The following is a 23,525-nucleotide window of genomic DNA, read 5'->3' as shown; positions in this document are numbered from 1 at the left end:
TTCCACAGAACGGTGTTCGTTTGGAATCATATAGTTCCTGCATGATATGGTTGGCTGCCATTTATTTCCACAAATCCAATGCTAGACTGATGAGAATATAATTTATTTATCTCCATATACCCAAATCAATGATGCAGACTGATGAAAAAAAATACATTTTCTCTCCATATACCCAAATCAATGATGCAGACTGATGAAAATATAAATTTTCTCTCCATATAACCAAATCAGTCAACATTTCAACATGGAGAATCACAACAAAACATGTCCCAGTTTTCATTCTACTATGTGCATAACACTGTAAGCTCAGCAAATATCAGACAAACATAAAATACTGTATCCAGTACAGGTTAAAATTACAGTAAAACAAAAACAATTTTGATTTTTTTTTAATTAGAGTACAGAAAATACTAGACATTATCTCTTTGCCTAGCTGGATCTGGCAAGAGAATTTTTTGTTGTGATTCTCCATGTTGACATGTTGACTGATTTGGGAAAATGGGAGAAAATGTATATTTCCATCAGTCTGCATCATTGGTTGTCTTGTGTAGTGTTTGGTGAATGTATTGTATATTTTCACGTTCTCTGTGTACAGTACTTCACTCTCCTTCCATTTTGGTTGAAGACAGGTGAACTCACCTGCTGCATTTTTATAGTGCTTAAACCTGATTGGTGTATCTACAATTAAGCAATGGTGTGTTTGTGCATCTGATGGCTGTGTTTAACCAATTGGCTCATATGTGTGGTAATTTGACATTCTGTGTCTAATGTAATGCAAGTGTGTTTAGTGTTTTGCAAATCACTGTGTGTATTGTTTTGCAAAAAGTGTGAGCCTGACATTGTGCTTATAGGGGTGTAAATCTGGGCCTATGTTTTGCTCCTTGAGTGTAAGGTTTTGATAATTGTGTAATACTTTTGATTTGAGTGTTTATGCAATGGAAGAAAACTGTAAAGACTAGAGATGAACTGTTTATTTCTTTTGTACATAGGCTGTGCATGTTTGTTTGTTTGTTTATTTGCTTATGTGTATGATTCTTAACTGTGTTTTTATTTTGTTATTGGTGTATATGTGTGTATGTATGTACAGTATATGTATATATATTATATATATATATATGTATATATATATGTGTATATATGTATATTTGTACTCCTGTTGGGGCCTCTTGAACCAGATCAATGTTTTATCTGGCTAAATACAGGTTAAATAAATAAGAAACTAATGATTTGGTCCTGTTAACTTTGAATTTTCTATGGGGACTGCCCAGATCCCTCTCATGGGCATGGACCTCACTTTGAGAACCTCTAATGATTCTAGTTCTTCAGTATTCATCTCTAATTACTCTAAAATTGCGTATTTCTGTGTTTAAAAAAAATAAAAAATAAAGGGGGGGTTTACAATGAAAGGGGGCTTCTTATTATAAGAAACCTACTATAAATACAGAAAGAGCAATTATTCCACAGAACAGTGTTTGTTTGGAATCACTCATAGTTCTTATGGTTGGCTGCCATTTCTACATGTTCAGGCTGATTTCATACAATATAACAATTTAGAAAAGAATAACCTGTTTCGAATGAATATGAAAGTGGTGTTTTTTTATCTTTTGATGTGCATCTATGTGAAAAGCATTTTTGCAGTGAAAAGCATGCTGGATGTTCTAATTGATGCTGATTGTCATCCAATCAGTGCACTGCTTTCTGATGCTGAGACCCAGAATGAAATGGATGGCATTCCTGAGACCCAGAATGAAAGCTGGATGGAGACTGAGGACAAAGTCAGGTGTGTTATCGATGAGAAACTTCACCTGGACAGTAGTCAGATTGTGATTGAACGCGCACATAGGACTGGCAATCCATCTGGATATTCTAGAAAGAGACCTAGGCCTATTGTGATCAAATTCCTCAGATACAAAGATAAAATGGCTGTTCAGGGGAAAGGCTAAGGATCTGAAAGGCACCAACATCTATGTGAATGAGGACTACACTGAAGCTGTCAGGCATTCCAGCCATGAAAGCTGCCAGAGAACGAGGCGACAGCCTATCCGACATGACAAGCTTATTGTCCATCCCCCTTCCCAAAGGCTAGGAGAAGGAGCTAGAGACTAGCTCTCTGGTTTCCTTAACTTCAGCTCATTACAGACTGTGTGATGATAATAATAATAATAATAATAATAATTTAGGACCTGCTCCGAGGTCACCATTTGGCACACATGCGAACCATGCATACAATGCGTATCTGCGATTAACCCATCCCGTCGTCCTTCCCCCCCAAGGGCAGCCGGGAGCAGACAGGCGCCACGTGAGCCGCGCCAGGGGACCAATCCAAGTGCTCCTGTCCGTCTTCGTCAAGGACGCCACAGCGTTAGCGATCTTGTTGTTGTGCATGTTTTTCCATTGGGTTTATCTTATCGGGGGGGGAAACCCTTGCGAGCACGGGGAGAACATGCAAACTCCACACAGAAAGGCCTGGGAGATACCCCACCTGGGTAACTGGCATCATGGAAACCTGGTCCCCAAGCGGTATATATATGCATCTTCTTCCTTTTTCTTTTTTTTTTATCCACCTTTTCTCCTTATTTTTCTATTTTCTCCCATCCCAATTTCGCCTCGCCAATTCTCCCTTCAATTCTCCCCTCCCCTGTCTCGAACGTTGCTAGACTATGCCTCCCACTGGTCGGCTGCAGTGAGGACCAAGGCTTGCATCACGTGTCCCCTCCGGTACACGAGGAGGCAGCTGTCGCATCTTTAAAACCTGTAAAGCGCGATCTCTCAGTGGCGAGGAGTAACGCGTGGGAGGCTCACGCTGCCCCCGATACTTCCTGATTCTGCTGTACAGGCGCACCAACCGACCTGTAGGAGTCGCTGTCCACAACGTCCGATCCCCACCCACCAGCTTTCCCACCCCTAACACTGCCAATTGTGTTAGTATGAACGACCAGCCAAGCTGGTAGCAACGCCGAGAGCTGGGCTCGAACCCAGCATCTCCTGCGTTAGTGGTGAGCGCCTTGCCCACTCGCCACTTAGCCGCCCATCTTCTTCCTTTTTCAAAGGGTCTTGTTATGGCTCATTTGAATGTCTCTGCAGTATCAGAAATAAGGTACATGAACTTAACTATCTGATTACAGAAAACACCATTCATATTTTGGCCATATCGGAGACCCATCTGGATGCTACTGTTTTTGACACAGAGGTGGCCATTGATGGCTATAATATATTTAGAAGGGACAGGAATAAACATGGGGGTGGCATAGCATTATATATCAGAAATCACTTTCCGACAACACTGTGCTCTGATGTCTGATGTTCATGTCAGATAGTTTAGAATATCTGTGGGTCAAAGTGCATCTTCCTCATCTAAAGCCGGTGCTGATCGGCTGCTGCTATAGACCTCCCGGGTCTGATGTGCAATACCTGAATGTGTGTTAATTGACAGAGTTACAGATGTGAATGGTGATATCTTTTTACTTGGGGATATGAACATAGACTGGTTTGCCAATCAATGTCCAATGAAACAAAATATTGTATCATTAATTGATGCTTGTGTAATCTGTCTCAGATGATCTCTCAACCAACCAGAGTCTTCACTAAAAGTGCTGGCCATACTTCTGCCACTTGCATAGACCATATTTACACAAATATTCCTGAATGCGGCATTAAACCAGTTTCTTGATCTGTGGGCTTTAGTGACCATAATATTATAGCAATTACCAGGAAAACTAAAATTCCTAAATGCAAGGTCAATATAATACATAAAAGGATGTTCAAGAAATTCATTCCTGACAGTTTTTTGGCAGATGTTGGTGATATTGACTGGGCTGATGTGTATACTGCTGAGGAGCCTGAGACCTCCTTAAATATCTTTATGGAACGCTTCATGAAGATTGTTGATAAGCATGCCTATGAGAAAGTGTATTGTAAATTAAATAAACAACACACTGTAGCACCCACTTTACCCACTCTAGACACAAACACACTTTATATTAATTGGTAAGGAGATTTGCACATCAATCTCATACCCCATTGCACCTCATTGCACCTCACCACCACAAGGTGGCACCACAAGCTAAGCTATACCTCACCATTTCTACACTGTACTGTATCTGCACTGTATATGTATATTGAACATTTTTGTTTTGTTTACACTTGTTTACGTACTTGACTTTCTATTTTATAATTATATTATACTTGTTTTATACTATCTTTTTATTTTATCTAGCACACTCTCAGGAGCAAAACAGAAAGAAGCATTTCATGCAAAAGTATTCTGTATTTCTGTATGACAACTAATAAAGAAACTTGAAACTTGAAACTTTTGTATTTTATTTTTTTATAATTTTTTAAACAAACACATAAACAAACATGACAACACACGATAAGATATACAAGCATTATTTGTCAGTGCACATCCAATGAAATGAAATCATATTTTATTTAATTGTCTTATATAGGATATACCCTTAAATACATGTTATCTAATACCCTACACACATATGCTCCAGCTCGTACCCCCCCCTTCCGGACCCCCCATTGGATAATCCATCCATTTTCCCTCGCTCCTAACCAGACATTACCATTATATGCTAGCTTTTATTTTCTCCACCACTTCTAACCACAGTGTCATTTTGGATTCATTGAGACCCAAAATTCTTGCTGTAGATATTTCTTGATAGATCACATCGAGATATGTAATAATCCAGACCTTTCGGCACATTTTTTCCGGTTGGAACCATCGTGATGCTATCAGCTTTTTAGCCACTGTGATACACTTTATATTTATTGGTAAGGAGATTTGCACATCAATCTCATACCCCATTGCACCTCATTGCACCTCACCACCACAAGGTGGCACCACAAGCTAAGCTATACCTCACCATTTCTACACTGTACTGTATCTGCACTGTATATGTATATTGAACATTTTTGTTTTGTTTACACTTGTTTACGTACTTGACTTTCTATTTTATAATTATATTATACTTGTTTTATACTATCTTTTTATTTTATCTAGCACACTCTCAGGAGCAAAACAGAAAGAAGCATTTCATGCAAAAGTATTCTGTATTTCTGTATGACAACTAATAAAGAAACTTGAAACTTGAAACTTGAAAGGTTAGACCAGCTCCATGGCTGAATGAGACTCTAAAGAGCCTCATGAAGGAAAGAGATGAAGCCAAATCTACATTAGTAATGTCTGGATTAGTGGAGGACAGATTAATGTACTGTCAACTGAGAAACCAGGTTACAAAACTGAATAGATCAATGAAAAAAGAATATTACATGCAAAGAATAAATGCTGTAAAGCAAGATAGTAAAGAGCTCTGGAAAACCCTTAATGAAATAATGGAGAGTAGGACAACTGGTGGGGTTTCCTTTGTGGAATCAGAAGGCATGTTTCTGACAAAACCAGGCAGAATATGGACAATACTGATTATGATTATCTAAAGCTCATAAAAGATAATGTGATGTTAGACAAGAGTTGCACTTTTCAGTTTAATTGTGTAGATGAGCGGGAAGTAAGGAAGCTGTTGAAGTCCCTTCCTGAACATAACTCAGTAGGTACTGATATGCGCTAGACAGTAAGGTACTTGGTCTGGCAGCTGACTATGTTTATGGTCCGATATGTCATATATTAAATGCATGCTTATTGAAAGGTGTTTATCCCACTGTCTGGAAAGATGGTAAAATTATTCCCTTACCTAAAGATGACAGACTAGCACTCACTGGGAAGAACAGTAGACCTATCGCTATACTCCCAGTTCTCAGTAAACTGATGGAGATAATAGTCCACTCACAAATACAGGATTACTTTGACTGTAACGGCTTGAACACAAGTTTTCAACATGCTTACAAACCTAACCATTCAACTTGTTCTGCCCTTACAGTAATGACAGATTACTGGCTCAAGGAAATTGATAACTCAAAGATGACTGGGGTGGGGTAGAAGTTACATAGTAGCATACTACAAAAACCTAGGGGTCCGCAAAGACGACTTCAAACTGGAAATGGTAACAACAGATGAGGTACTCAAAAAACTGAGCGCCCTCCAACCTAACAAGGCCACTGGCCATGACAACATCCCCTCCAAATTCCTCAGAGACTCAGCAGCCGCCATCACCCCAGTCATCACACACATAATAAACCTCTCCATAAAACAGGGACACGTACCCAAAGACTTCAAAATTGCGGAGTAACCCCCCTGCACAAAAAGGGGAGCAAATTAGACCCAGGCAACTACCGCCCTGTTTCTATCCTTACCTCCATCTCGAAAGTCATGGAAAAAATTGTATACGAACAGGTCGAAAAGTACCTAGCGGAAAAAAATCGAATCTACGAATTCCAATCTGGCTTCAGAACATCCCACTCCACTGACACATGCCTTCTCTATTTGAACGACCACATCAAACAAGAGGTGGACACGGGCAAATACTGCGGCATGGTCATGCTGGACCTACAAAAGGCCTTCGACACTGTCAATCACTCCATTCTGATTGACAAGCTAAAAGCAATTGGTTTTGATAGTCTATCAGTGAGCTGGATGCAATCCTACCTTGAGGGGAGAGAACAGATGGTGGAGGTAAACGGTACCCTATCCCCCCCCCCTCTCAGTGAGCTGTGGTGTTCCACAAGGAAGCATACTAGGACCGCTACTGTTCCTAATTTATGCAAATGACATGTCATCAGCTTGTGACTGCAACTTGTTCTTGTTTGCGGATGACTCAGCCCTGCTGGTCTCTGACAAGAACAAGTTACAGGTTGAAAAAAAAACTCAGCTCAGAACTCTGCAGAATCTGCACCTGGCTCGCTGATAACAAACTATCATTACACCTGGGTAAAACAGAGTCCATTCTCTTCGGATCAAATAACAAACTCAGCAAGACCGACGGCTTCTCAGTTACAGTGGGTGACAATATTGTCACAAGGAAAGATAAAATTACATACCTAGGTTCCATCCTAGAGGCAAATCTTTCCTGTGACAAAATGGCATCCAATGTAATCAAAAAAGTCAACCAACAAACTAGATTCTTGTACCGGATATCCTCTCTAGTAAACAAAAATACCATGAAGACTCTGGCAGGAGCACTCCTTCAAGGGTACTACGACTATGCTTGCGCCTCATGGTACCAAAGCACCTCAAAGGCGCTAAAAAAAACAAGATTACAAACATCACAAAACAAACTGGTCAGACTACTATGTGACCTTACTCCTAGAACCCACCTCACCCCTGCCCACTTTGACTACCTAGGATGGCTTAGAGTAGACGACAGAGTACAGCAACTTGCAATGGGCCTGGTCTACAAGATACACTACACGACCGGACTAAGGTACCCATGTACATGTCAAAATACTTCCCAAAGGTCAGTGAATACCACGACCACAACACCAGAGGGAGCTCTACAAATCATGTTAAACCCAGATTCGGCTCAAATAAGGGACTAAACACGTTTCGCAATTATGCCACATCAATGTGGAACAACCTACCCAAAGCTACTCTCTTTTTTAGACTCTTTTTGTATCACAAACAGTACTGTATTTGTAAATCTGGTATGTCATAAATGTACAGATGTACCAGTACTGTCTATCTGTATGTCGTGTATGTCATATATGTTATGATGAATTGAAAATGGGGGACCCTGATGTAAACAAGATGAAAGTCTTTCTCTGGTCTGCATCCACTTAACAATTGTGTGTATTGAGCTGTCCTGTATTGTACCCATTCTGCAATCTGTTAATAAAGTTTTCAATCAATCAATCAATCAATCAATCAATCAAAGACTGGTGCAGTATTACTTGATTTTAGTGCTGCATTCGATGTCATAGACCATGATCTGCTCACCGGTAAACTAGAATGCTATGGGTTTTGTCCAACAGCCATCATATTTATGAAGAGTTATCTCACAAGTAGGACACAAAGGGTTTATTACACTGGCAGCTGGTCTCACTCTAAGGTCTTAGACTGCGGGGTCCCACAAGGGAGCTGCCTAGGACCACTCCTATACTCCATCTTCACAAACGACTTACCATCAGTTCTGTGTAAAGCAACTGTACAAATGTATGCCGATGATTCCACATTGTACTATGCTGCAAAAACTGTCAGTTAACTGGACAATGTTTTATCAGCTGAGGTAAATATGGTGTTTGATTGGATTAAATGGAATAAGTTGGTACTAAACATCTCGAAAACCAAATCAATTATCTTGGGTTCAAGTCATAAACTTTATGATCGATACCAAAAATGAGTTTGAACTTGTCTCAGGAACCCATAGAACAGGTAAATAAAGTAAAATTACTGGGCATAATAATTGATAGCCAGCTGTCATGGGCAGAACACATTGATACCATAGTGAAGAAGATGGGGAGTGGTATCTCCATGGTGAGGAAATGTCTTTCTTATGTCCCTACATACATTGTGGGACAGGTGGCGAAATCTTTAATTTTATGTCACCTGGATTATTGTGCACCAGTATGGTCCTCTGCATCCAAAGGTCAAGTCAAGTCAAGAGTTGTATTTGTCACGGCATACAAGTATACAATGAAATGCGGGGGGTCTTGCCCGCAACGATTGTGCATAATACAATAGTAATATATAATAAGAATCCAATAGAACGACATTGTGCAATAAAACAATAATCAAAGTAGGGCATATCGGTATCTGTACATGAGTTATTTACAGAGCATGGTAGGACATGCTAGGTCCTGTGGTAGTGCAATACACTGTTAGCTACAGATGAGGCACTGGGTCTTTATGTACACTGCTATACAATGCTATATTATACAATCTCAAGTTATACTATGCTATTCTTAAAGTGACCTTTCCTTTTGTAAAGTGACCATAAGTGTGAGCGTGTGCAGCATGAGTGTGTGTGTGTGCTCATGTTAAAGTGGCTGCTAGTGTGTGAGCGTGTACAGTGAGTGTGTTGTGTGTGTGCTCATGTGTGCTTGTGTGTGGAGAGTTCAGTGTTCAAGGCTCTGATGGCCTGGGGGAAGAAGCTGAGCCGAAGTCTATCTGTCCTAGTTGCTGGTGTTCGCAGGCGTTTGCCTGACCGCAGCAGCATGAACAGGCTGTTGTTGGGGTGGTGAGGGTCTTTCATTATTCTGCAGGCTCTGGATTTGCACCTCTTGTTGTATAGGACCTGCAGGGGTGGTAGTGCAATACCTGTGGTATGCTCGGCTGAGCGCACCACTCTCTGTAGGGCCTTCTTGTCCTGTGCCGTGCTGTTTCCATACCAGGCAGTGATGTTTCCAGTCAAGATGCTCTCTACAGCTCCGGAGTAGAAGGACTGGAGTATCTTCCCAGATACTCTGAACTTCCTTAACTACTAAACAACTACTAAACAACTAAACTAAAGAAATTGCAAACTGCCCAGAACAGAGCTGCAAGGTTAGTCTTACATTGTTCCATGAGAACAAACACTATCAGTATGCACCGTCAACTCTCATGGTTAACGGTAGAGAATAGGCTGGTTTTCAACACGGTTACATTTTTCAGGAACACTGACTTTTCGTCTCAACCTGTTTTCTTATACAAACAAATTGTCAGATGCAGTCAGGTTCATTCTTATTTTACTAGGTCAGCCGATGATGGACAGATTATGTTACCACGTCCAAAATCAAATGCTTTAAAGAGGTCGTTGTTTATCGTGCCATCAATCATTGGAATAACTGCCCACTGAACATAAGTAAATTGAATAGCAAAGTGTCTTTCAAATACCACTTGAGAATGCACTACTTAAATATGTGAGCAAAATATTCTGATGTTTATTATTTACAATGTTTTACTGTTTTTAGATTATCATTGTTAATTAAGTGAATTGTGATTGTTGTCATATGTATCTCATGTATTGTTATGTTTTGTGTTTTTTGTTGTCTTTTTGTGTGGACCCCATAGGAAGACTAGCTGATTGATTGATTGAAAACTTTATTAACAGATTGCAGAATGGGTACAATACAGTACAGCTCAATACACACAATTGTTAAGGGGATGCAGACCAGAGAAAGACTTTCGTCTTGTTTACATCAGGGCCCCCCATTTTCAATTCATCAGGACATATATGACATACATTTACATTTACATTTACATACATGACATACCGATAGACAGTACTGCTACATCTATACATTTATGACATACCAGATTTGCAAATAGGTGCAACTTAGGTGGCAGCTAATGGGGATCCTTTTAAACAATAAACAATGTGCATCTACGTGAAACGCATTTTTGCAGTGAAATGCATGCTGGATGTTCAAATTTATGCTGAATGTCATCAAATCATTGCACTGCTTTCTGATAGTATAATACTTTAACTCAATAATTTTATCTATACTAGTAACCTTTTGCACGTGTACCAGGTGCCAGTGCTTCACACAAGAGAACAAACATAATGTTTTTATCACAACCATTGAGGTCAAAGATTGCATGTTTAAAAAGTTTGTTGTTCACAATTATAGAGGGCTTCTTATTATAAGAAAACTACTAGATAAATACAAAAAGAGCAATTATTCCACAGAACAGTGTTCGTTTGGAATCACGCATATAGTTCCTGCATGTAACTCTTTGATATGGTTGGCTGCCATTTCTACAATTCCAGACTGATTTCATACAAAATAACAATTAAAAAATAATAACCTTTTTAGAATGAATATGAAAGTGGTGTTGTTTTATCTTTCGATGTGCATCTATGTGAAATGCATGCTGGATGTTCAAATTTATGCTGAATGTCATCAAAACACTGCACTGATTTCTGATAGTATAATAGTTTAACTTAATAATTTTATCTATACTAGTAACCTTTTGCACGTGTACCAGGTGCCAGTGGTTCACACAAGAGAATAAAGGTAATGTTTTTTATCACAACAACCATTGAGGTCAAAGATTGCACGTTTAAAAAGTTTGTTGTTCACAATTAAAGAGGGCTTCTTATTATAAGAAACCTACTAGATAAATACAGAAAGAGCAATTATTCCACAGAACAGCGCTGGTTCGGAATCACTCATAGTTTCTGCATTGCGTTCTTTGTTACGGTTGGCTGCAGTTTCCACATTTGCAGGCTGGTGCAATACAAAATAACAATTTAGAAAACATGTGCATTCAGAATGAATATGAACGTGATTATTTTGTTTTTACAATCGATGCGCATCTATGTGAAATGCATTTTTGCAGCGAAATGCATGTCGGATATGCAAATATTTGCTGTTTCCCTCCAATCATTGCACTGCTTTCATCTCTGCAGTTTATCGGAACAACGAGGAGGCAAATATGTCACAACCATACAGAATGAGAGGCAATTATAAGTTTGACAAAAGGTCAACCCGAATTGAGAAAGATATTATGTTTCAATCATATACTGTAGTTGTGAATCCGCGACATTACGCATGCGCAACTAATGTCTGTCTAGTTGTGGCGGTTTGGTCTTGTACTTTGGGGGTTGGGCATTTGACATGAATGTGTTGTATGTCTGGACCAGAGACGGCTCTGGTCGACCTGAAAAGACTGCACATTTGCCTATATTTTACGTAATGTTATAGATTGTATTCACATGTTATCTCACGAAGACAACGCATGAGCTTTTTTCCCTGTCATGTAAGGGCTGGGTTTTAAAAAATCCGTACGTTGACATTAAAGTCAGATGACATTTAGCTTCTACTTCCTCTGACGGCTTTGCGGGCTTGTCGCCACCAACCAATAGATGGCATTGGGAGGCGGGGCTAAGGGCTCCATGTTAATAAATACAACCAATAGATGGCATTGGGAGGCGGGGCTAAGGGTCCATGTTAATAAATACAACCAATAGATGGCATTGGGAGGCGGGGCTAAGGGCTCCAAGTTAATAAATACAACCAATAGATGGAATTGGGAGGCGGGGCTAAGGGCTTCATGTTAATAAACCAATAGATGGCATTGGGAGGCGGGGCTAAGGGCTCCATGTTAATAAATACAGCAACTCGCTCTTTCTCGTCGCCCTACCACTGACAGCAACACCTTGTGTGATCATCACCGTTCTCCGTGAAGCCAAACAAACCACCGCAACCATGAGCAGGAAATTCTTCGTCGGTGGAAACTGGAAGATGAATGGCGACAAGAAGAGCCTTGGGGAACTCATTGACCTCATGAACGCTGCCAAGCTCGACCCCAATGTCGGTACGTGATTTGTTTGCCATTAATTTGTTCTGCTGCTAGAACGTGACCTTTACCTCTTGCATCCTGTTAACGTTACACTTCCTACGCGGTCGGGTTTGTTTGTCCCACCAGAAGCATCCAACAGAATATTGGAAATACTGCGAAGGGATCATTTCCCCATCATCAGCACAAGTGTCAAAATGGCTCATCCATTGAATAAATATATATATTTGGAATACCAATTAATTTCATGATGTTTCTTGCATTTTTATATGATTGGCTTTTAGTCTGCGCTCTGTTCTTCTTAAGCACTAAATCCGATTTACAAAGACCCCCAAATAGAATTAAATGGACAGGGACCCTCTGGAAAAGGGATGATTCTCGGCTCTGTCGGTGGGCGTGCGTTTCAATCGGCACGTAGCCCTGGCTGCTTGTGTCATAGCAGCTGAGCTGACCACTGATCTGACCACTGATCTCTGATCGTATTGTATTCCATGGATCGGTCCTCACCCTCCACCCTGTTATAACTTGTACCTCGACTCAAGCGGCCCAGCGTGAATCCATTCATTTGCATGTCATTGCATGATATTCTGTAGGAAGAGAACACTGCGTGCCGAAAGAGGAGCCTGCTTATTTTCGCCTTCCTCACAACCTGCAAACGCAGATTTTGTGCACATGTAATTTCGCTTACAAATTAGGTTGTTCACAACTAATGAGCCTACATTTGCGTTCGAAATTGACGCAGGAAGACTAGTTCCCGTTCTGTCTTTGGACATTGCTCTCCAAAGAACCGCCCCTCCTCTGCTCGAAATGTACGCCTGCTACTATCCCGAAACTCGCAGTAGGCTTTTCCAATTGGCCTATCTCTCTCTCCGAGATTTAGAGTAAAAGTTCAAATATTTCACCCCAGGCCGGTTTTTATTGTAAGATATTTCTGGCTTTTGTGTTGACCTCTGACCTTCTTGAACATCTGAACGTCTCCCACCTCTTGTCTGACCCCTGCAGAATGTAACGTGCAGGCGACCTTTTGGAGGTTGAACTCAGACCTTTATGCCGTCTCTGACCTTTCCGAAGGCCAGAGTGACTTAATGCGTTTAATATAGATCCACTTAACCTCAAGTTACTTTGTGAATGTTAGTCTCTTGACGTCCTGTATGATGTTACTGTAGAGTGCTGACTTGGGCAAATTCAGTGATTGTTTCAACACATAAATAAAATGGTAAGCCTATGAATAGTGACAAGATTTGTCTTTTTTGAGTGTGGTACTGCAGTGTCAAATGGAACCTAATACACACAGGCACCAGAGGTACATAAATGTTGTGTTGTAAACTGGGAATATTTGGGAACAATGTATGTGTTTCCTGGTGATTGGATATACATACTTTAAAAAATGTTATTAAAGCTTCAAGCCCAACCTCCAGGTTAAACCCTACTGATCAATTATGGGTAGTTTACATCATTGGTATATAATTTCATTATTTTTTTCCATTTGACACCGGAAATGCCACTCTGAAAGAGTTAAAAAGGTCCACGCGCGAATCAAAAAAGCTTATCAAACGCCGACGTCACAACAGGACAACAGGTGCATATTAATGAGCCGAATCTAAAAGCTTATCAGACGCTAGCACCTAGCACGGCCGTGACGTCACTTCAGGAAACGTATGCCTTATGTCCGTCCGGGTCATAGTACTAGATCAATGGTGGCTCACTGGGTGCATCACAGTTAGCCTATATCTCCGCCGTCCCTGCTACAGTCGACTCGGGACCACTACACTCACTGACGTTAGCCTATAGCCCGCCGTCCCTGCGGGTGGTTCTCTCCTCTTTGTGTGCCCCCGTCCCCGCAGAGGAGCTTGTGGACTCGACGGCGATAGTTAGCTCATAGCTATTGTCTAACACTAGCCTTTACGGGCTCGAGCACCCTACGGCTGCCGCCGCCGTCGCGTCCATGGGCCCCCCGGCAGGGCATCCGTGGGGACGGGGTGTACTAGAGAGGAGAGAACCATTTTGGGTCGGCCGTTCATGCCGGCCAGCGAGCCGGATGTCGGGATATGTTGTTAGCACAATAGCTACCAAGCTAAGCTATGTTATCTACTAACGTTATAAACACAATATGTGTACAACGACACAATGATTTACATTATTACAAATATGGTAACGTGGTTGTGGCTTTTACAAATAGTGGTTCGCTTTAGAGATGGATGGATGGCTATAATCACGGAGCAATAGTGAGGTGAAACAGATACATTTCCATTCGGCTAGTAGTAGCAAGCATATATCTATGGTAGCAAGGCTCTCTGCCTGCCACTAGCTGTGTGACTCTCAGCGCCCCCTGGTGAGCCCCCTGGTGCCCTGCACCTGTTGTGACGATCATTTCGATTACACACGCACGGTATGAACCATTGATTAAAATATGCACATGCGTGGTGATTGTGTTGGGCAGACAAAATGTTTGATAAAAACGCTAAAACTGGGTCAATTTCAATACTTTTTTTCCCTTCTTCATGAAAGCCACTGTTGGCCTAGTCCACATTGTTTATTGAACAAAAATACAACGTGGAGGTTGACCTTTCAAGGTTTTCAAAGTCCGCTCTATGAACTCTTGACCCTTGTGCTTACAGAGGTGGTGTGCGGTTGCCCAGCTATCTACCTGGACTTCGCCAGGGCCAAGATGGACGCCAAGATTGGAGTGGCCGCACAGAACTGCTACAAATGTGCGAAGGGTGCCTTCACTGGGGAGATCAGGTGCGGCCGGTGTCCTTTCAAGTTCAAGAGGCCTTGTGCGGAATGTTTGTCTTTCTTCCAACATGGCTGCCTGTAACCACTTTTGAAAGAGGATGCCTCATTATCTGTGCCCTGGTAGTGCCATAGAGAGTGTGTAAAACATTGGAAGACCATGATATTACTGTTGCACCCTGACTTGTTTAGAACATCAAGTAATACGACACAGATAATCATATATTTTCCATATAGCAAATGTTGTTTCGCACATAGCAACCGTTTTTTCCCCTTCCAACATGGACGATAAATGGGCATACTAAACATTCTGTGAAATGCCTCTATTATGGAGTAGTTCAATAAAATACACATATTATGGATTTATGTCACATCATACAAACTGTATTTTCTGGATATCTGTATGTTTTATTTGATGTGAATCTCTTCCGTCTCTCAGCCCTGCGATGATCAAGGACTGTGGGGTGCACTGGGTGATCCTGGGTCACTCTGAGAGGCGCCACGTCTTCGGGGAGAGTGACGAGGTAATTCTACTTACTTTGATCTTATTCTTGCTCCATCTGGTGGTGGCACAATCATCATGGTACTGGTGACATTGAGCACTGGTAAAACTGTTTGTAGCATACAGTACATTCTACTCAAAACAGTATTTGCCTAAGCATAACCTCCTGGCATAATTGAGTTCATTAGAACGGATTTGCTCGTGATAGAATGGATAATATGGACTGCAGCACAATGCGCTTCCTGGATGCACTTAAGACCAACATGTGATTGGATGACTGTATGTATATAATGACTATACTCTATGTGCACTGATAGCTCATCGGTCAGAAGACAGCGCATGCTCTGGAGAATGGTCTTGGAGTGATCGCCTGTATCGGTGAGAAGCTGGATGAGAGGGAGGCCGGCATCACAGAGAAGGTTGTCTATGCTCAGACCAAGGTCATTGCAGGTACAGACTTCTATTGACGATCCTGTCATGAAATCATGTTGAAATGAACTCAAACTGAATTGTTGTAATACACAATCTAGGGCCATTGAGTGTCTTGAGGTTGAGTGTTTATGCCAATGTGAGCGTGTTAGAAGATGAGTAGCTTCTAATTCTTCTAATGTTGTACTGAAGGGAAGTATTACTTCCCTTTCACTACCACACTACAGAAGGTTTACCTTGTTTCTGTATTGTGGCAGTGAAAGGGTTAACCTTCTGTATTGTCGCAGTGAATGGGTTAACCATTTGGTAGTGTGGTAGTGAAAGGGTTAACTCTGATCATTAAATCCTCTTTTTTTTTACCAGACAACGTGAAGGACTGGAGCAAGGTGGTGCTCGCCTACGAGCCTGTGTGGGCCATTGGCACCGGCAAGACCGCATCCCCGCAGCAGGTGAGAATGGAAGAAGGTTGAAAACGTCTAGCTCTGGGTTGGTGATCCCAGACAGTCTCTCACTATCGCTCCCCATCTCCTGTGTGTTCTCTCAGGCCCAGGAGGTCCACGACAAACTGAGGGTGTGGGTGAAGGACAACGTGTCTGAGGCCGTGGCCAACAGTGTCAGGATCATCTATGGAGGTCAGTCATCATTACTTTCAGAGGCGCAAAGAGACTGTTTATCACCTTTTACTATTTGCATTGATTGACACACAAAATTGATTGATACACAAACGCACCACAGGTCACTTTAAACACATAAGAAAAGGACACTTTAAAGCAGGGGTCTCAAACTATATTTACCTGGGGGCCGCTGGAGGTAGAGTCTGGGTGAGGCTGGGCTGCATCAAATATTCCACAAAAAAGGGTTTAAAGTATTAAAAAAAAAAAAGTACAACTGATCCAATCTTTAGCAATAACATTTCAGAACATGAACGGTTCTTCAGAACATAGGCTTCTCAGTGGTGTCAGTGGACTCATCCACAGCTATGGAAATGCACTGCATTTTTTTTTTATTCTATCACATAGGGACATGGAGTAAAACTGTATATTGTATAGTAGTGTACATGGGACCCAGTGCCTTTAATTCGTACCTTAACATTGTATTGCATTTTATCTCAGGACCTTTACCATGTCTATTTTATTTACTATTGTATTCTTGCACAAGGCGGGCATGACCACCCGCATTTCACTGTATGCCTTGGTATGTATCTGACAAATAAACCTCTTGATCTTGATTGTTGACCGTTTTTTCTAGATATCGATATCGAAGATATCTGGTCAATCGACACTTTTTTCCATTTAGCAAATCTCTTTCTTCAAACATTCCAATGTTTTTTTTTTGTCTCAGGTTCGGTGACTGGCGGCACCTGCAAGGAGCTCGCCTCCCAGAAGGATGTGGATGGTTTCCTGGTGGGCGGCGCTGCCCTCAAGCCAGAATTCGTCGACATCATCAATGCCAAGCAATAAGAACATCTGGAAGTATCTACGAAAAACCATGTCCGGATCTGAAGCCGACTCTGTTCAGACGATCCGGACTCCCATCGTCCCTTAATCTCAGCACTTAGAACCCCCCCCACTTTTTTTTTTATTCAAAGTATTTGTGATGATGTCATTCCCTGTGTCTTTTTTTTTTGGTATGAAGAAAAAGGACAGGTTGACGCATGCACTGTACAGCACTGAAGCCATGTAGGTCCACAGAGACGTCGCCTGTGCAAAATACTAACTACACGCTAAATGGACTGCACCTGGCAAAATAACACCTTGAGGAGGACAAACAATCCATGCCTTTACTTGAAAAGTTTGCTGACTTGTGTACACAGTGTCAAAGCTCTTTGTCAACAGAGATTCACTTGTCTTTTTAACATGGGTGTCTCTTTGTGTTTATTATAGTGTTCTGTGGCTTCTCCCTCCCTGTAGAAACGCATGATCCCTTCTCTTATTTGCCCCTCTGAGGAAGAGAGGGGTGTCCATTACATGTTCATCATATTGTGTCATGGCCTATGGATAGAAGGGGGGAAGGCCATAAAGGAAACGTAATAAACGGTTTAGAGAGTTGCTTCATCTTGTTTTGTCATTGTGTTCAGACGGAAGCTATTATCACTATGTATTTGGATGAAATTGACTGAGGTAACTGAGATAATATGATGAAAAAATTAATAATATCCCCATGGTTCTATTCACGTCACAATCCCCTTGTACAGATAATTTTTGGTGTTGATAATTGTGAATGACTACAGCGTATTGTATGGTTACAGAGAAGCGAAGCCCGGTCGTTGCGGTAAAGTGTGCTGCCTGGCACTGCCTTGACATTAGAGTGGAGTGAGGGAGGATCTCATTACAGTAGTGAACTCTTCTGGAGACAATGCCAGCGGAAGCATTCCGCTGCTATATTTACCCACCGACACTGAGCTGAAGCCACACAGCCAGATCTTAAGAAGTGCAGCAGCCACATGTGCTCTCATATACTAAATGTCTTATCAGACTAAGCATCTATTTAATGTAACACAGTGAACAAAGATAATAGTATGTGCATATTTTGGTCAAAGATATAGATCAATTAAATATTACCTTTGAAATATGTGAGTGTGCGAGAGAAGAGCTTCTCATTATACCTGTAGGCCTTTTCAGAAGGATTCCGTTCCTAGGGAAATGGCTTTGGCCCAAGTGTATTTTCCTGCCAGCTATCGTATTGGCAAACACTGCAGCATGAAATGAACACAGGCCCATTTAGAATTGTTTTTGTTTATGAAACGGTCTATATGACTGAAGGTCTGCATACAATCTATGGTGATAATGAGTGCTGGACTCGCTGATCCATCTGAACCTGCTGCTACAGGTGTTTGTCTGTCCAGTTTTTGTCTCTAATGAGGGTAGATGCACACTCCGGTTCCATGTGCACAACACTGAACGGATTCAATCCATTCACACACCGTTTGCAACAATTGACCCAGAACCACCCATCTCCTGAGCCATCGTCCCGATCCAGTACCTCGGCTGGGCTGTGGTGCTTCCGCACAAGGTGGCGAGATACAACGTCAGGAGAGCAGTAATAGAGGCAAAACGGCGTTACAGGGATAAAGTTGAACTTCAGTTTTGAACAGGCTGACTAGAGGTATGTGGCAGGGCCTCAGAACGATGACAGATTACAAAGGCACCTCCCTCAAACTGAACAGTGACATCTCCTTAGCAAATGATCTCAATACCTTCTATGCGAGGTTTGAGGCTGTGAATAACAACACCAGCCTACAAACCACTGCAATGGAGGGGGGGGCGCTGCTGATGGAGACTCAGTGTTCAGGGTAACAGAACATGAGGTGAGGAGGACCTTTAAGAAAGTGAATATCAGGAAGGCAGCAGGACCGGACGGCATCCCTGGCCGCGTCCTAAAAGTCTGTGCCGACCAACTGGCCCCGGTATTCACTGACATATTTAACCTGTCCTTAGAACAGGCTGTCATCCCCACCTGTCTGAAGAAGTCCACCATCATCCCTGTAGGTACCCAAAAAATCTACGCCCGCTTGCCTCAACGACTACCGCCCTGTAGCTCTCACCTCCATAGCCATGAAGTGCTTTGAGAAGCTAGTGAAGGGCTACATCTGTTCCTCCCTCCCCATCAACCTGGATCCCCTGCAATTTGCATATCGCCCCAACAGGTCCACGGAGACGCCATAGCCCATGTGCTGCACACAGCAGCATCACACCTGGACAAGAGGCAGGGGAACTATGTGAGAATGCTGTTCATCGACTACAGCTCAGCATTCAATACCATAGTCCCCTCCAAACTCATAGCCAAGCTCAGGGACCTGGGCTTGAACTATGACCTCTGCCAGTGGGTCTTGGACTTCCTGACGGGTAGACCCCAGGTGGTAAGAGCAGGCAACTGCACCTCCTCATCCATCACGCTCAACATAGGGGCCCCCCAGGGCTGTGTTCTGAGTCCCCTCCTCTACTCCCTGTGTACACACATGACTGTGTGGCACAGCGGAACAACAACACAATCATCAAATTTGCTGATGACACAGTAGTGGTGGGCCAGATCTCTGCCAACGACGAGAGGGCCTACCTGGAAGAGGTAGAGAACCTGTCACAGTGGTGTCAGGAGAACTGCCTCTCCCTGAACGTCAGCTAAATAAAAGAGATGATTGTGGACTTCAGGAGGTCAGGGATCAGGGAATACAGCCCCCTCAGCATCGACGGGGCACCGGTTGAGAGAGTTTCAGTTTCAAGTACCTCGGAGTCCACATATCCGAGGACTTGACATGGACCACACACATTGACAGTGTTGTGAAGAAGGCACGGCAATGCCTCTATTTCCTCAGGCACCTAAGGAAGTTCCAAGTCAGTCAGAAGATCCTTAAGAACTTCTACTCATGCACAATAGAGAGCATCCTGACTGGCAATATCACCTCCTGGTTTGGGAATAGCACCGCACAAGACCGTAGCAGACTACAGAGAGTGGCCCGTTCAGCCGAACGCACAATTGGAGGGGGGCTTCCCACTCTCCAAGACATTTACAACAAGCGGTGCATGGGTAAGGCTAAGAGAATTATCAAAGACTCCAGCAACCCAAACAACTGCCTCTTTGAACTGCTGCGGTCAGGCAAGCGATACCGGAGTCTCATGGCAAGCACAGAAAGACTCAGAAGAAGCTTATATCCCTAGGCCATCAGGATGCTCAACGAACAATAACACTATGTAACAACCATCAAATGCACTCACAGCACACACATCCACACGCACACACTCACTTTAAACAAACAACTCACTGCAGCACCCACTTTACACACTTTAGAACACCTAAACACACTTTATATTGATTGGTAAAGAATTTGCACTACAACCCATACCTCATTACACCTTACTGTAAATTGTACCTAAATTGTACCTCATCCCATTTCTGCTTTGCACTATATAGTATATTGTATAGTATATTGTATGGTAACTCAGTTACTTCTACTCTGCATTGAACATTGTACATATGTACATACTGAACACTTGTGTCTACGTACGTGACTTCTATTTTTTACTTGCTATACTTATTTTATTTTATACTTATCTATTTTTGTCTAGCAGTCTCTGGAGCGTAACAGAAAGAAGCATTTTGTATAAAAGTATTCTGTACTTATGGCGGCAACGTGGCGTACTGGGCAAGGCACTCGCCACGAATGCGGAGACGCTGGGCTCGCCCAGCACTCCACATTGCTTTCAGTTTAGCTGGTCGTTCATACACTAATAAAGAAACTTGAACTATTATAAGTCTGTGTTGTTAATTTGATACAGGCAGATCACAAGACACATCTTAATGCTGTTCATTTATGCAGAGTATTGAATGTTTACATAGAGTGATGTGTATAGTCTACTGTCCATCATATGTCCATCTTGGTCCAATTGTGCTCGTACTGTATGCACTACTTTGTACTGTGAAATCCTGTCAGTAGCTGTGATTCTGTGCCAATATCACCTAAGAATATCATATGACTAAGAAGGGGTTTATGATTCTGAGAATGTCTTGGTAGTGGTACTGAGATATGGTATCTTACCTGTTCCTCTAAGACAGCTGATGATCACAGATACAGTCAGCATGGCCGCTGCTCCAGCTTCTCCTCTCCATGGAGAAGTAACACTACTTTTAGACATGGCTCACACACTGTGTGTGTTCAGTAATAAACATTCATTCATAAGAACATGAGACACACAGACATATATGCACACACACACACACATAGAAGCTGGACACATGGTAGATTTTCAAGGAAAGCATTTTGAACCAGAGACAGACAGACAAACAAACAAACAAACACAGTCTTATAAAATCCACACTCAGTCTGTTTTATAGCATTATTCTCTTTTCAGACACTCAAGTTCTTCCTCTAACTGTTGCTGAGCCAAAGTGACATTTTAGCAGTGTTTAGCAAAGTGACAATGTACAGTTTCTACGTCAAATGTATATACAATATAGGTGTATATCTTTTAATCTACATTTATTTTTATTTAAGTACTGGACTGTCATTATTGTTATTAGTATGTCGGTCATAGTCCTGTGATTTATTGTGGATTTCTACTGTTAATGTATTGTGTGTCTAGTTTTATGTTAAAAAAGGGTAAATAAAAAACATTTGTTCAAAAAAAATGTATATACTCTCTTTTTTAGACTCTTTTTGTATCACAAACAGTACTGTATTTGCAAATCTGATATGTCATAAATGTATAGATGTAGCAGTAGGCTACTGTCTATCTGTATGTTGTGTATGTCATATATGTTATGATGAATTGAAAATGGGGGATCCTGATGTAAACAAGACGAAAGTCTTTCTCTGGTCTGCATCGTGCATCCCCTTAACAATTGTGTGTATTGAGCTGTACTTTGAACCAGATTGTATTGAGCTGTACTGTACAGTCTGTACTGTATCCATTATGCAATATGTTAATAAAGTTTGCAATCAATCAATCAATCAATCAATCAATCAATCAATCAATCAATCAATCAATCAATCAATCAAAGCAATCGCTCTCAAGTAGTTTTTCAGATAGGCCTAATGTCAAGGTTACATTGTGTCTTTGTAATTGGTTATTGGACATCATGTATTTGTTGAGAGCCTCTAGCGGTCTGTTCTATTTGTTCCCACTGTAATTCATGTTTGGATACTAATGTAGTCTCTCTCCAGCTGATCCTTAGCCAGGGTCATGTAGGTGTTGTTGCGCAGTTCAGTTTGGGTGGAGGTCAAAACTTCATTTTGGAGATGTGGGCAGAGGCAAAGTTGTGCTTCTGAATGAATCTGCAGTTCAGCCTTCAGTAGATTGCACTTTAAAGAGGCATCCGAATCTGGAGAAATTAGTAAAGGAAAATATGACAGTGTCTATCCATAATGATATACTATGCTGAGTGACGACCTACTTGTGCATTAATAACTATACTCCGAATACCTTATGTGAAGAGAAATATATTACTATTAATATTTGATCATCATTCGTATGATGAGTAGTACTAGTAACCTATTCAATTTAGCTTTTGAATCTATTTGTCTTGATTTCCCCCTTTCACTGTACCCCTCCCCCAAAACAATAGTGCTACATTATTGCACCCCGTTCCAACAGGCGGCGATAGAGTGCAACACTTCCATCGCTGTGCGTGTGGCAACATCTCATGTCCGTGTTTACAAGCGAAGCGTGACGTCCGTCTGTGTAGACGTCTTCTACTGGAGTCGCAAGAATAAATCACTAAGCGTGGCTCAAAGAAAGCTATTAATTTTCTCCAGAAAAATGTCTAAAATGGAGTCATTGAAAGTGTTTCTCAACGAGAGACTGACGGCAGCGGCCGAGGAGATATTAGGAGCGGTTGAAAAAACAATAGCCGAATACAAGGAAGACATTTCCCGTTCGAAAGATATCGAAATCAATCGTCTGCGGTTGCAGCTGAAGCTTCTAAAGTCAGGTTGGTTTGAATGAGGAAGGCTGTTCTATGCTAGTAGTGGTGATGCATCATGAAAGCAAAATTGGATTGTATTTTGATTCATTTGATCTTGAATGGATACGGATTCTATTTCATCCTTTGTCCCCCCCCCCCCCCTCCCCCCTATCACTATGAATTGAAAATGGGGAACCCTGATGTAAACATCCCCTTAACAATTGTGTGTATTGAGTCGTACTGTATTGTACTCATTCTGCAATCTGTTAAATAAAGTTTTCATTCATTCATCCTAGTCCCTCGGTCAGAGAGATGTCCCGGAGTCCAGCAAGCACAGCAGCAGCA

General features: G+C 41.8%; 1 protein-coding gene across 1 annotated transcript; it reads left to right on the top strand.

The window, feature by feature from the left end:
- The first annotated feature begins 11,937 nt into the window (after nucleotides 1-11,937).
- LOC311245775 (triosephosphate isomerase B) lies at nucleotides 11,938-17,830 on the top strand. Its single transcript, XM_084335756.1, has 7 exons — nucleotides 11,938-12,136; nucleotides 14,737-14,860; nucleotides 15,291-15,375; nucleotides 15,671-15,803; nucleotides 16,146-16,231; nucleotides 16,327-16,414; nucleotides 17,124-17,830. Exons 1-7 carry the CDS (start codon nucleotides 12,028-12,030, stop codon nucleotides 17,240-17,242), a joined length of 744 nt encoding a protein of 247 aa, XP_084191882.1. The 5' UTR covers nucleotides 11,938-12,027; the 3' UTR covers nucleotides 17,243-17,830.
- Nucleotides 17,831-23,525: the final 5,695 nt, after the last annotated feature.

Source organism: Notolepis coatsorum (genome assembly GCF_963971535.1).
Source record: "Notolepis coatsorum genome assembly, chromosome: 19".
In the NCBI taxonomy this organism is placed as follows: Eukaryota; Metazoa; Chordata; class Actinopteri; order Aulopiformes; family Paralepididae; genus Notolepis; species Notolepis coatsorum.
Note: the sequence above shows the minus strand (reverse complement) of the source record. Positions and strands in the feature narration are given on the sequence as shown.

Excerpts from the sequence above, each read along its gene's own strand:
- LOC311245775 (XM_084335756.1), top strand. The coding sequence starts at position 12,028 with ATGAGCAGGAAATTCTTCGTCGGTGGAAACTGGAAGATGAATGGCGAC. Across the intron at positions 12,137-14,736 it reads CAAGCTCGACCCCAATGTCG|AGGTGGTGTGCGGTTGCCCA; the intron begins GTACGTGATTTG and ends TTGTGCTTACAG. Across the intron at positions 14,861-15,290 it reads GCCTTCACTGGGGAGATCAG|CCCTGCGATGATCAAGGACT; the intron begins GTGCGGCCGGTG and ends TCCGTCTCTCAG.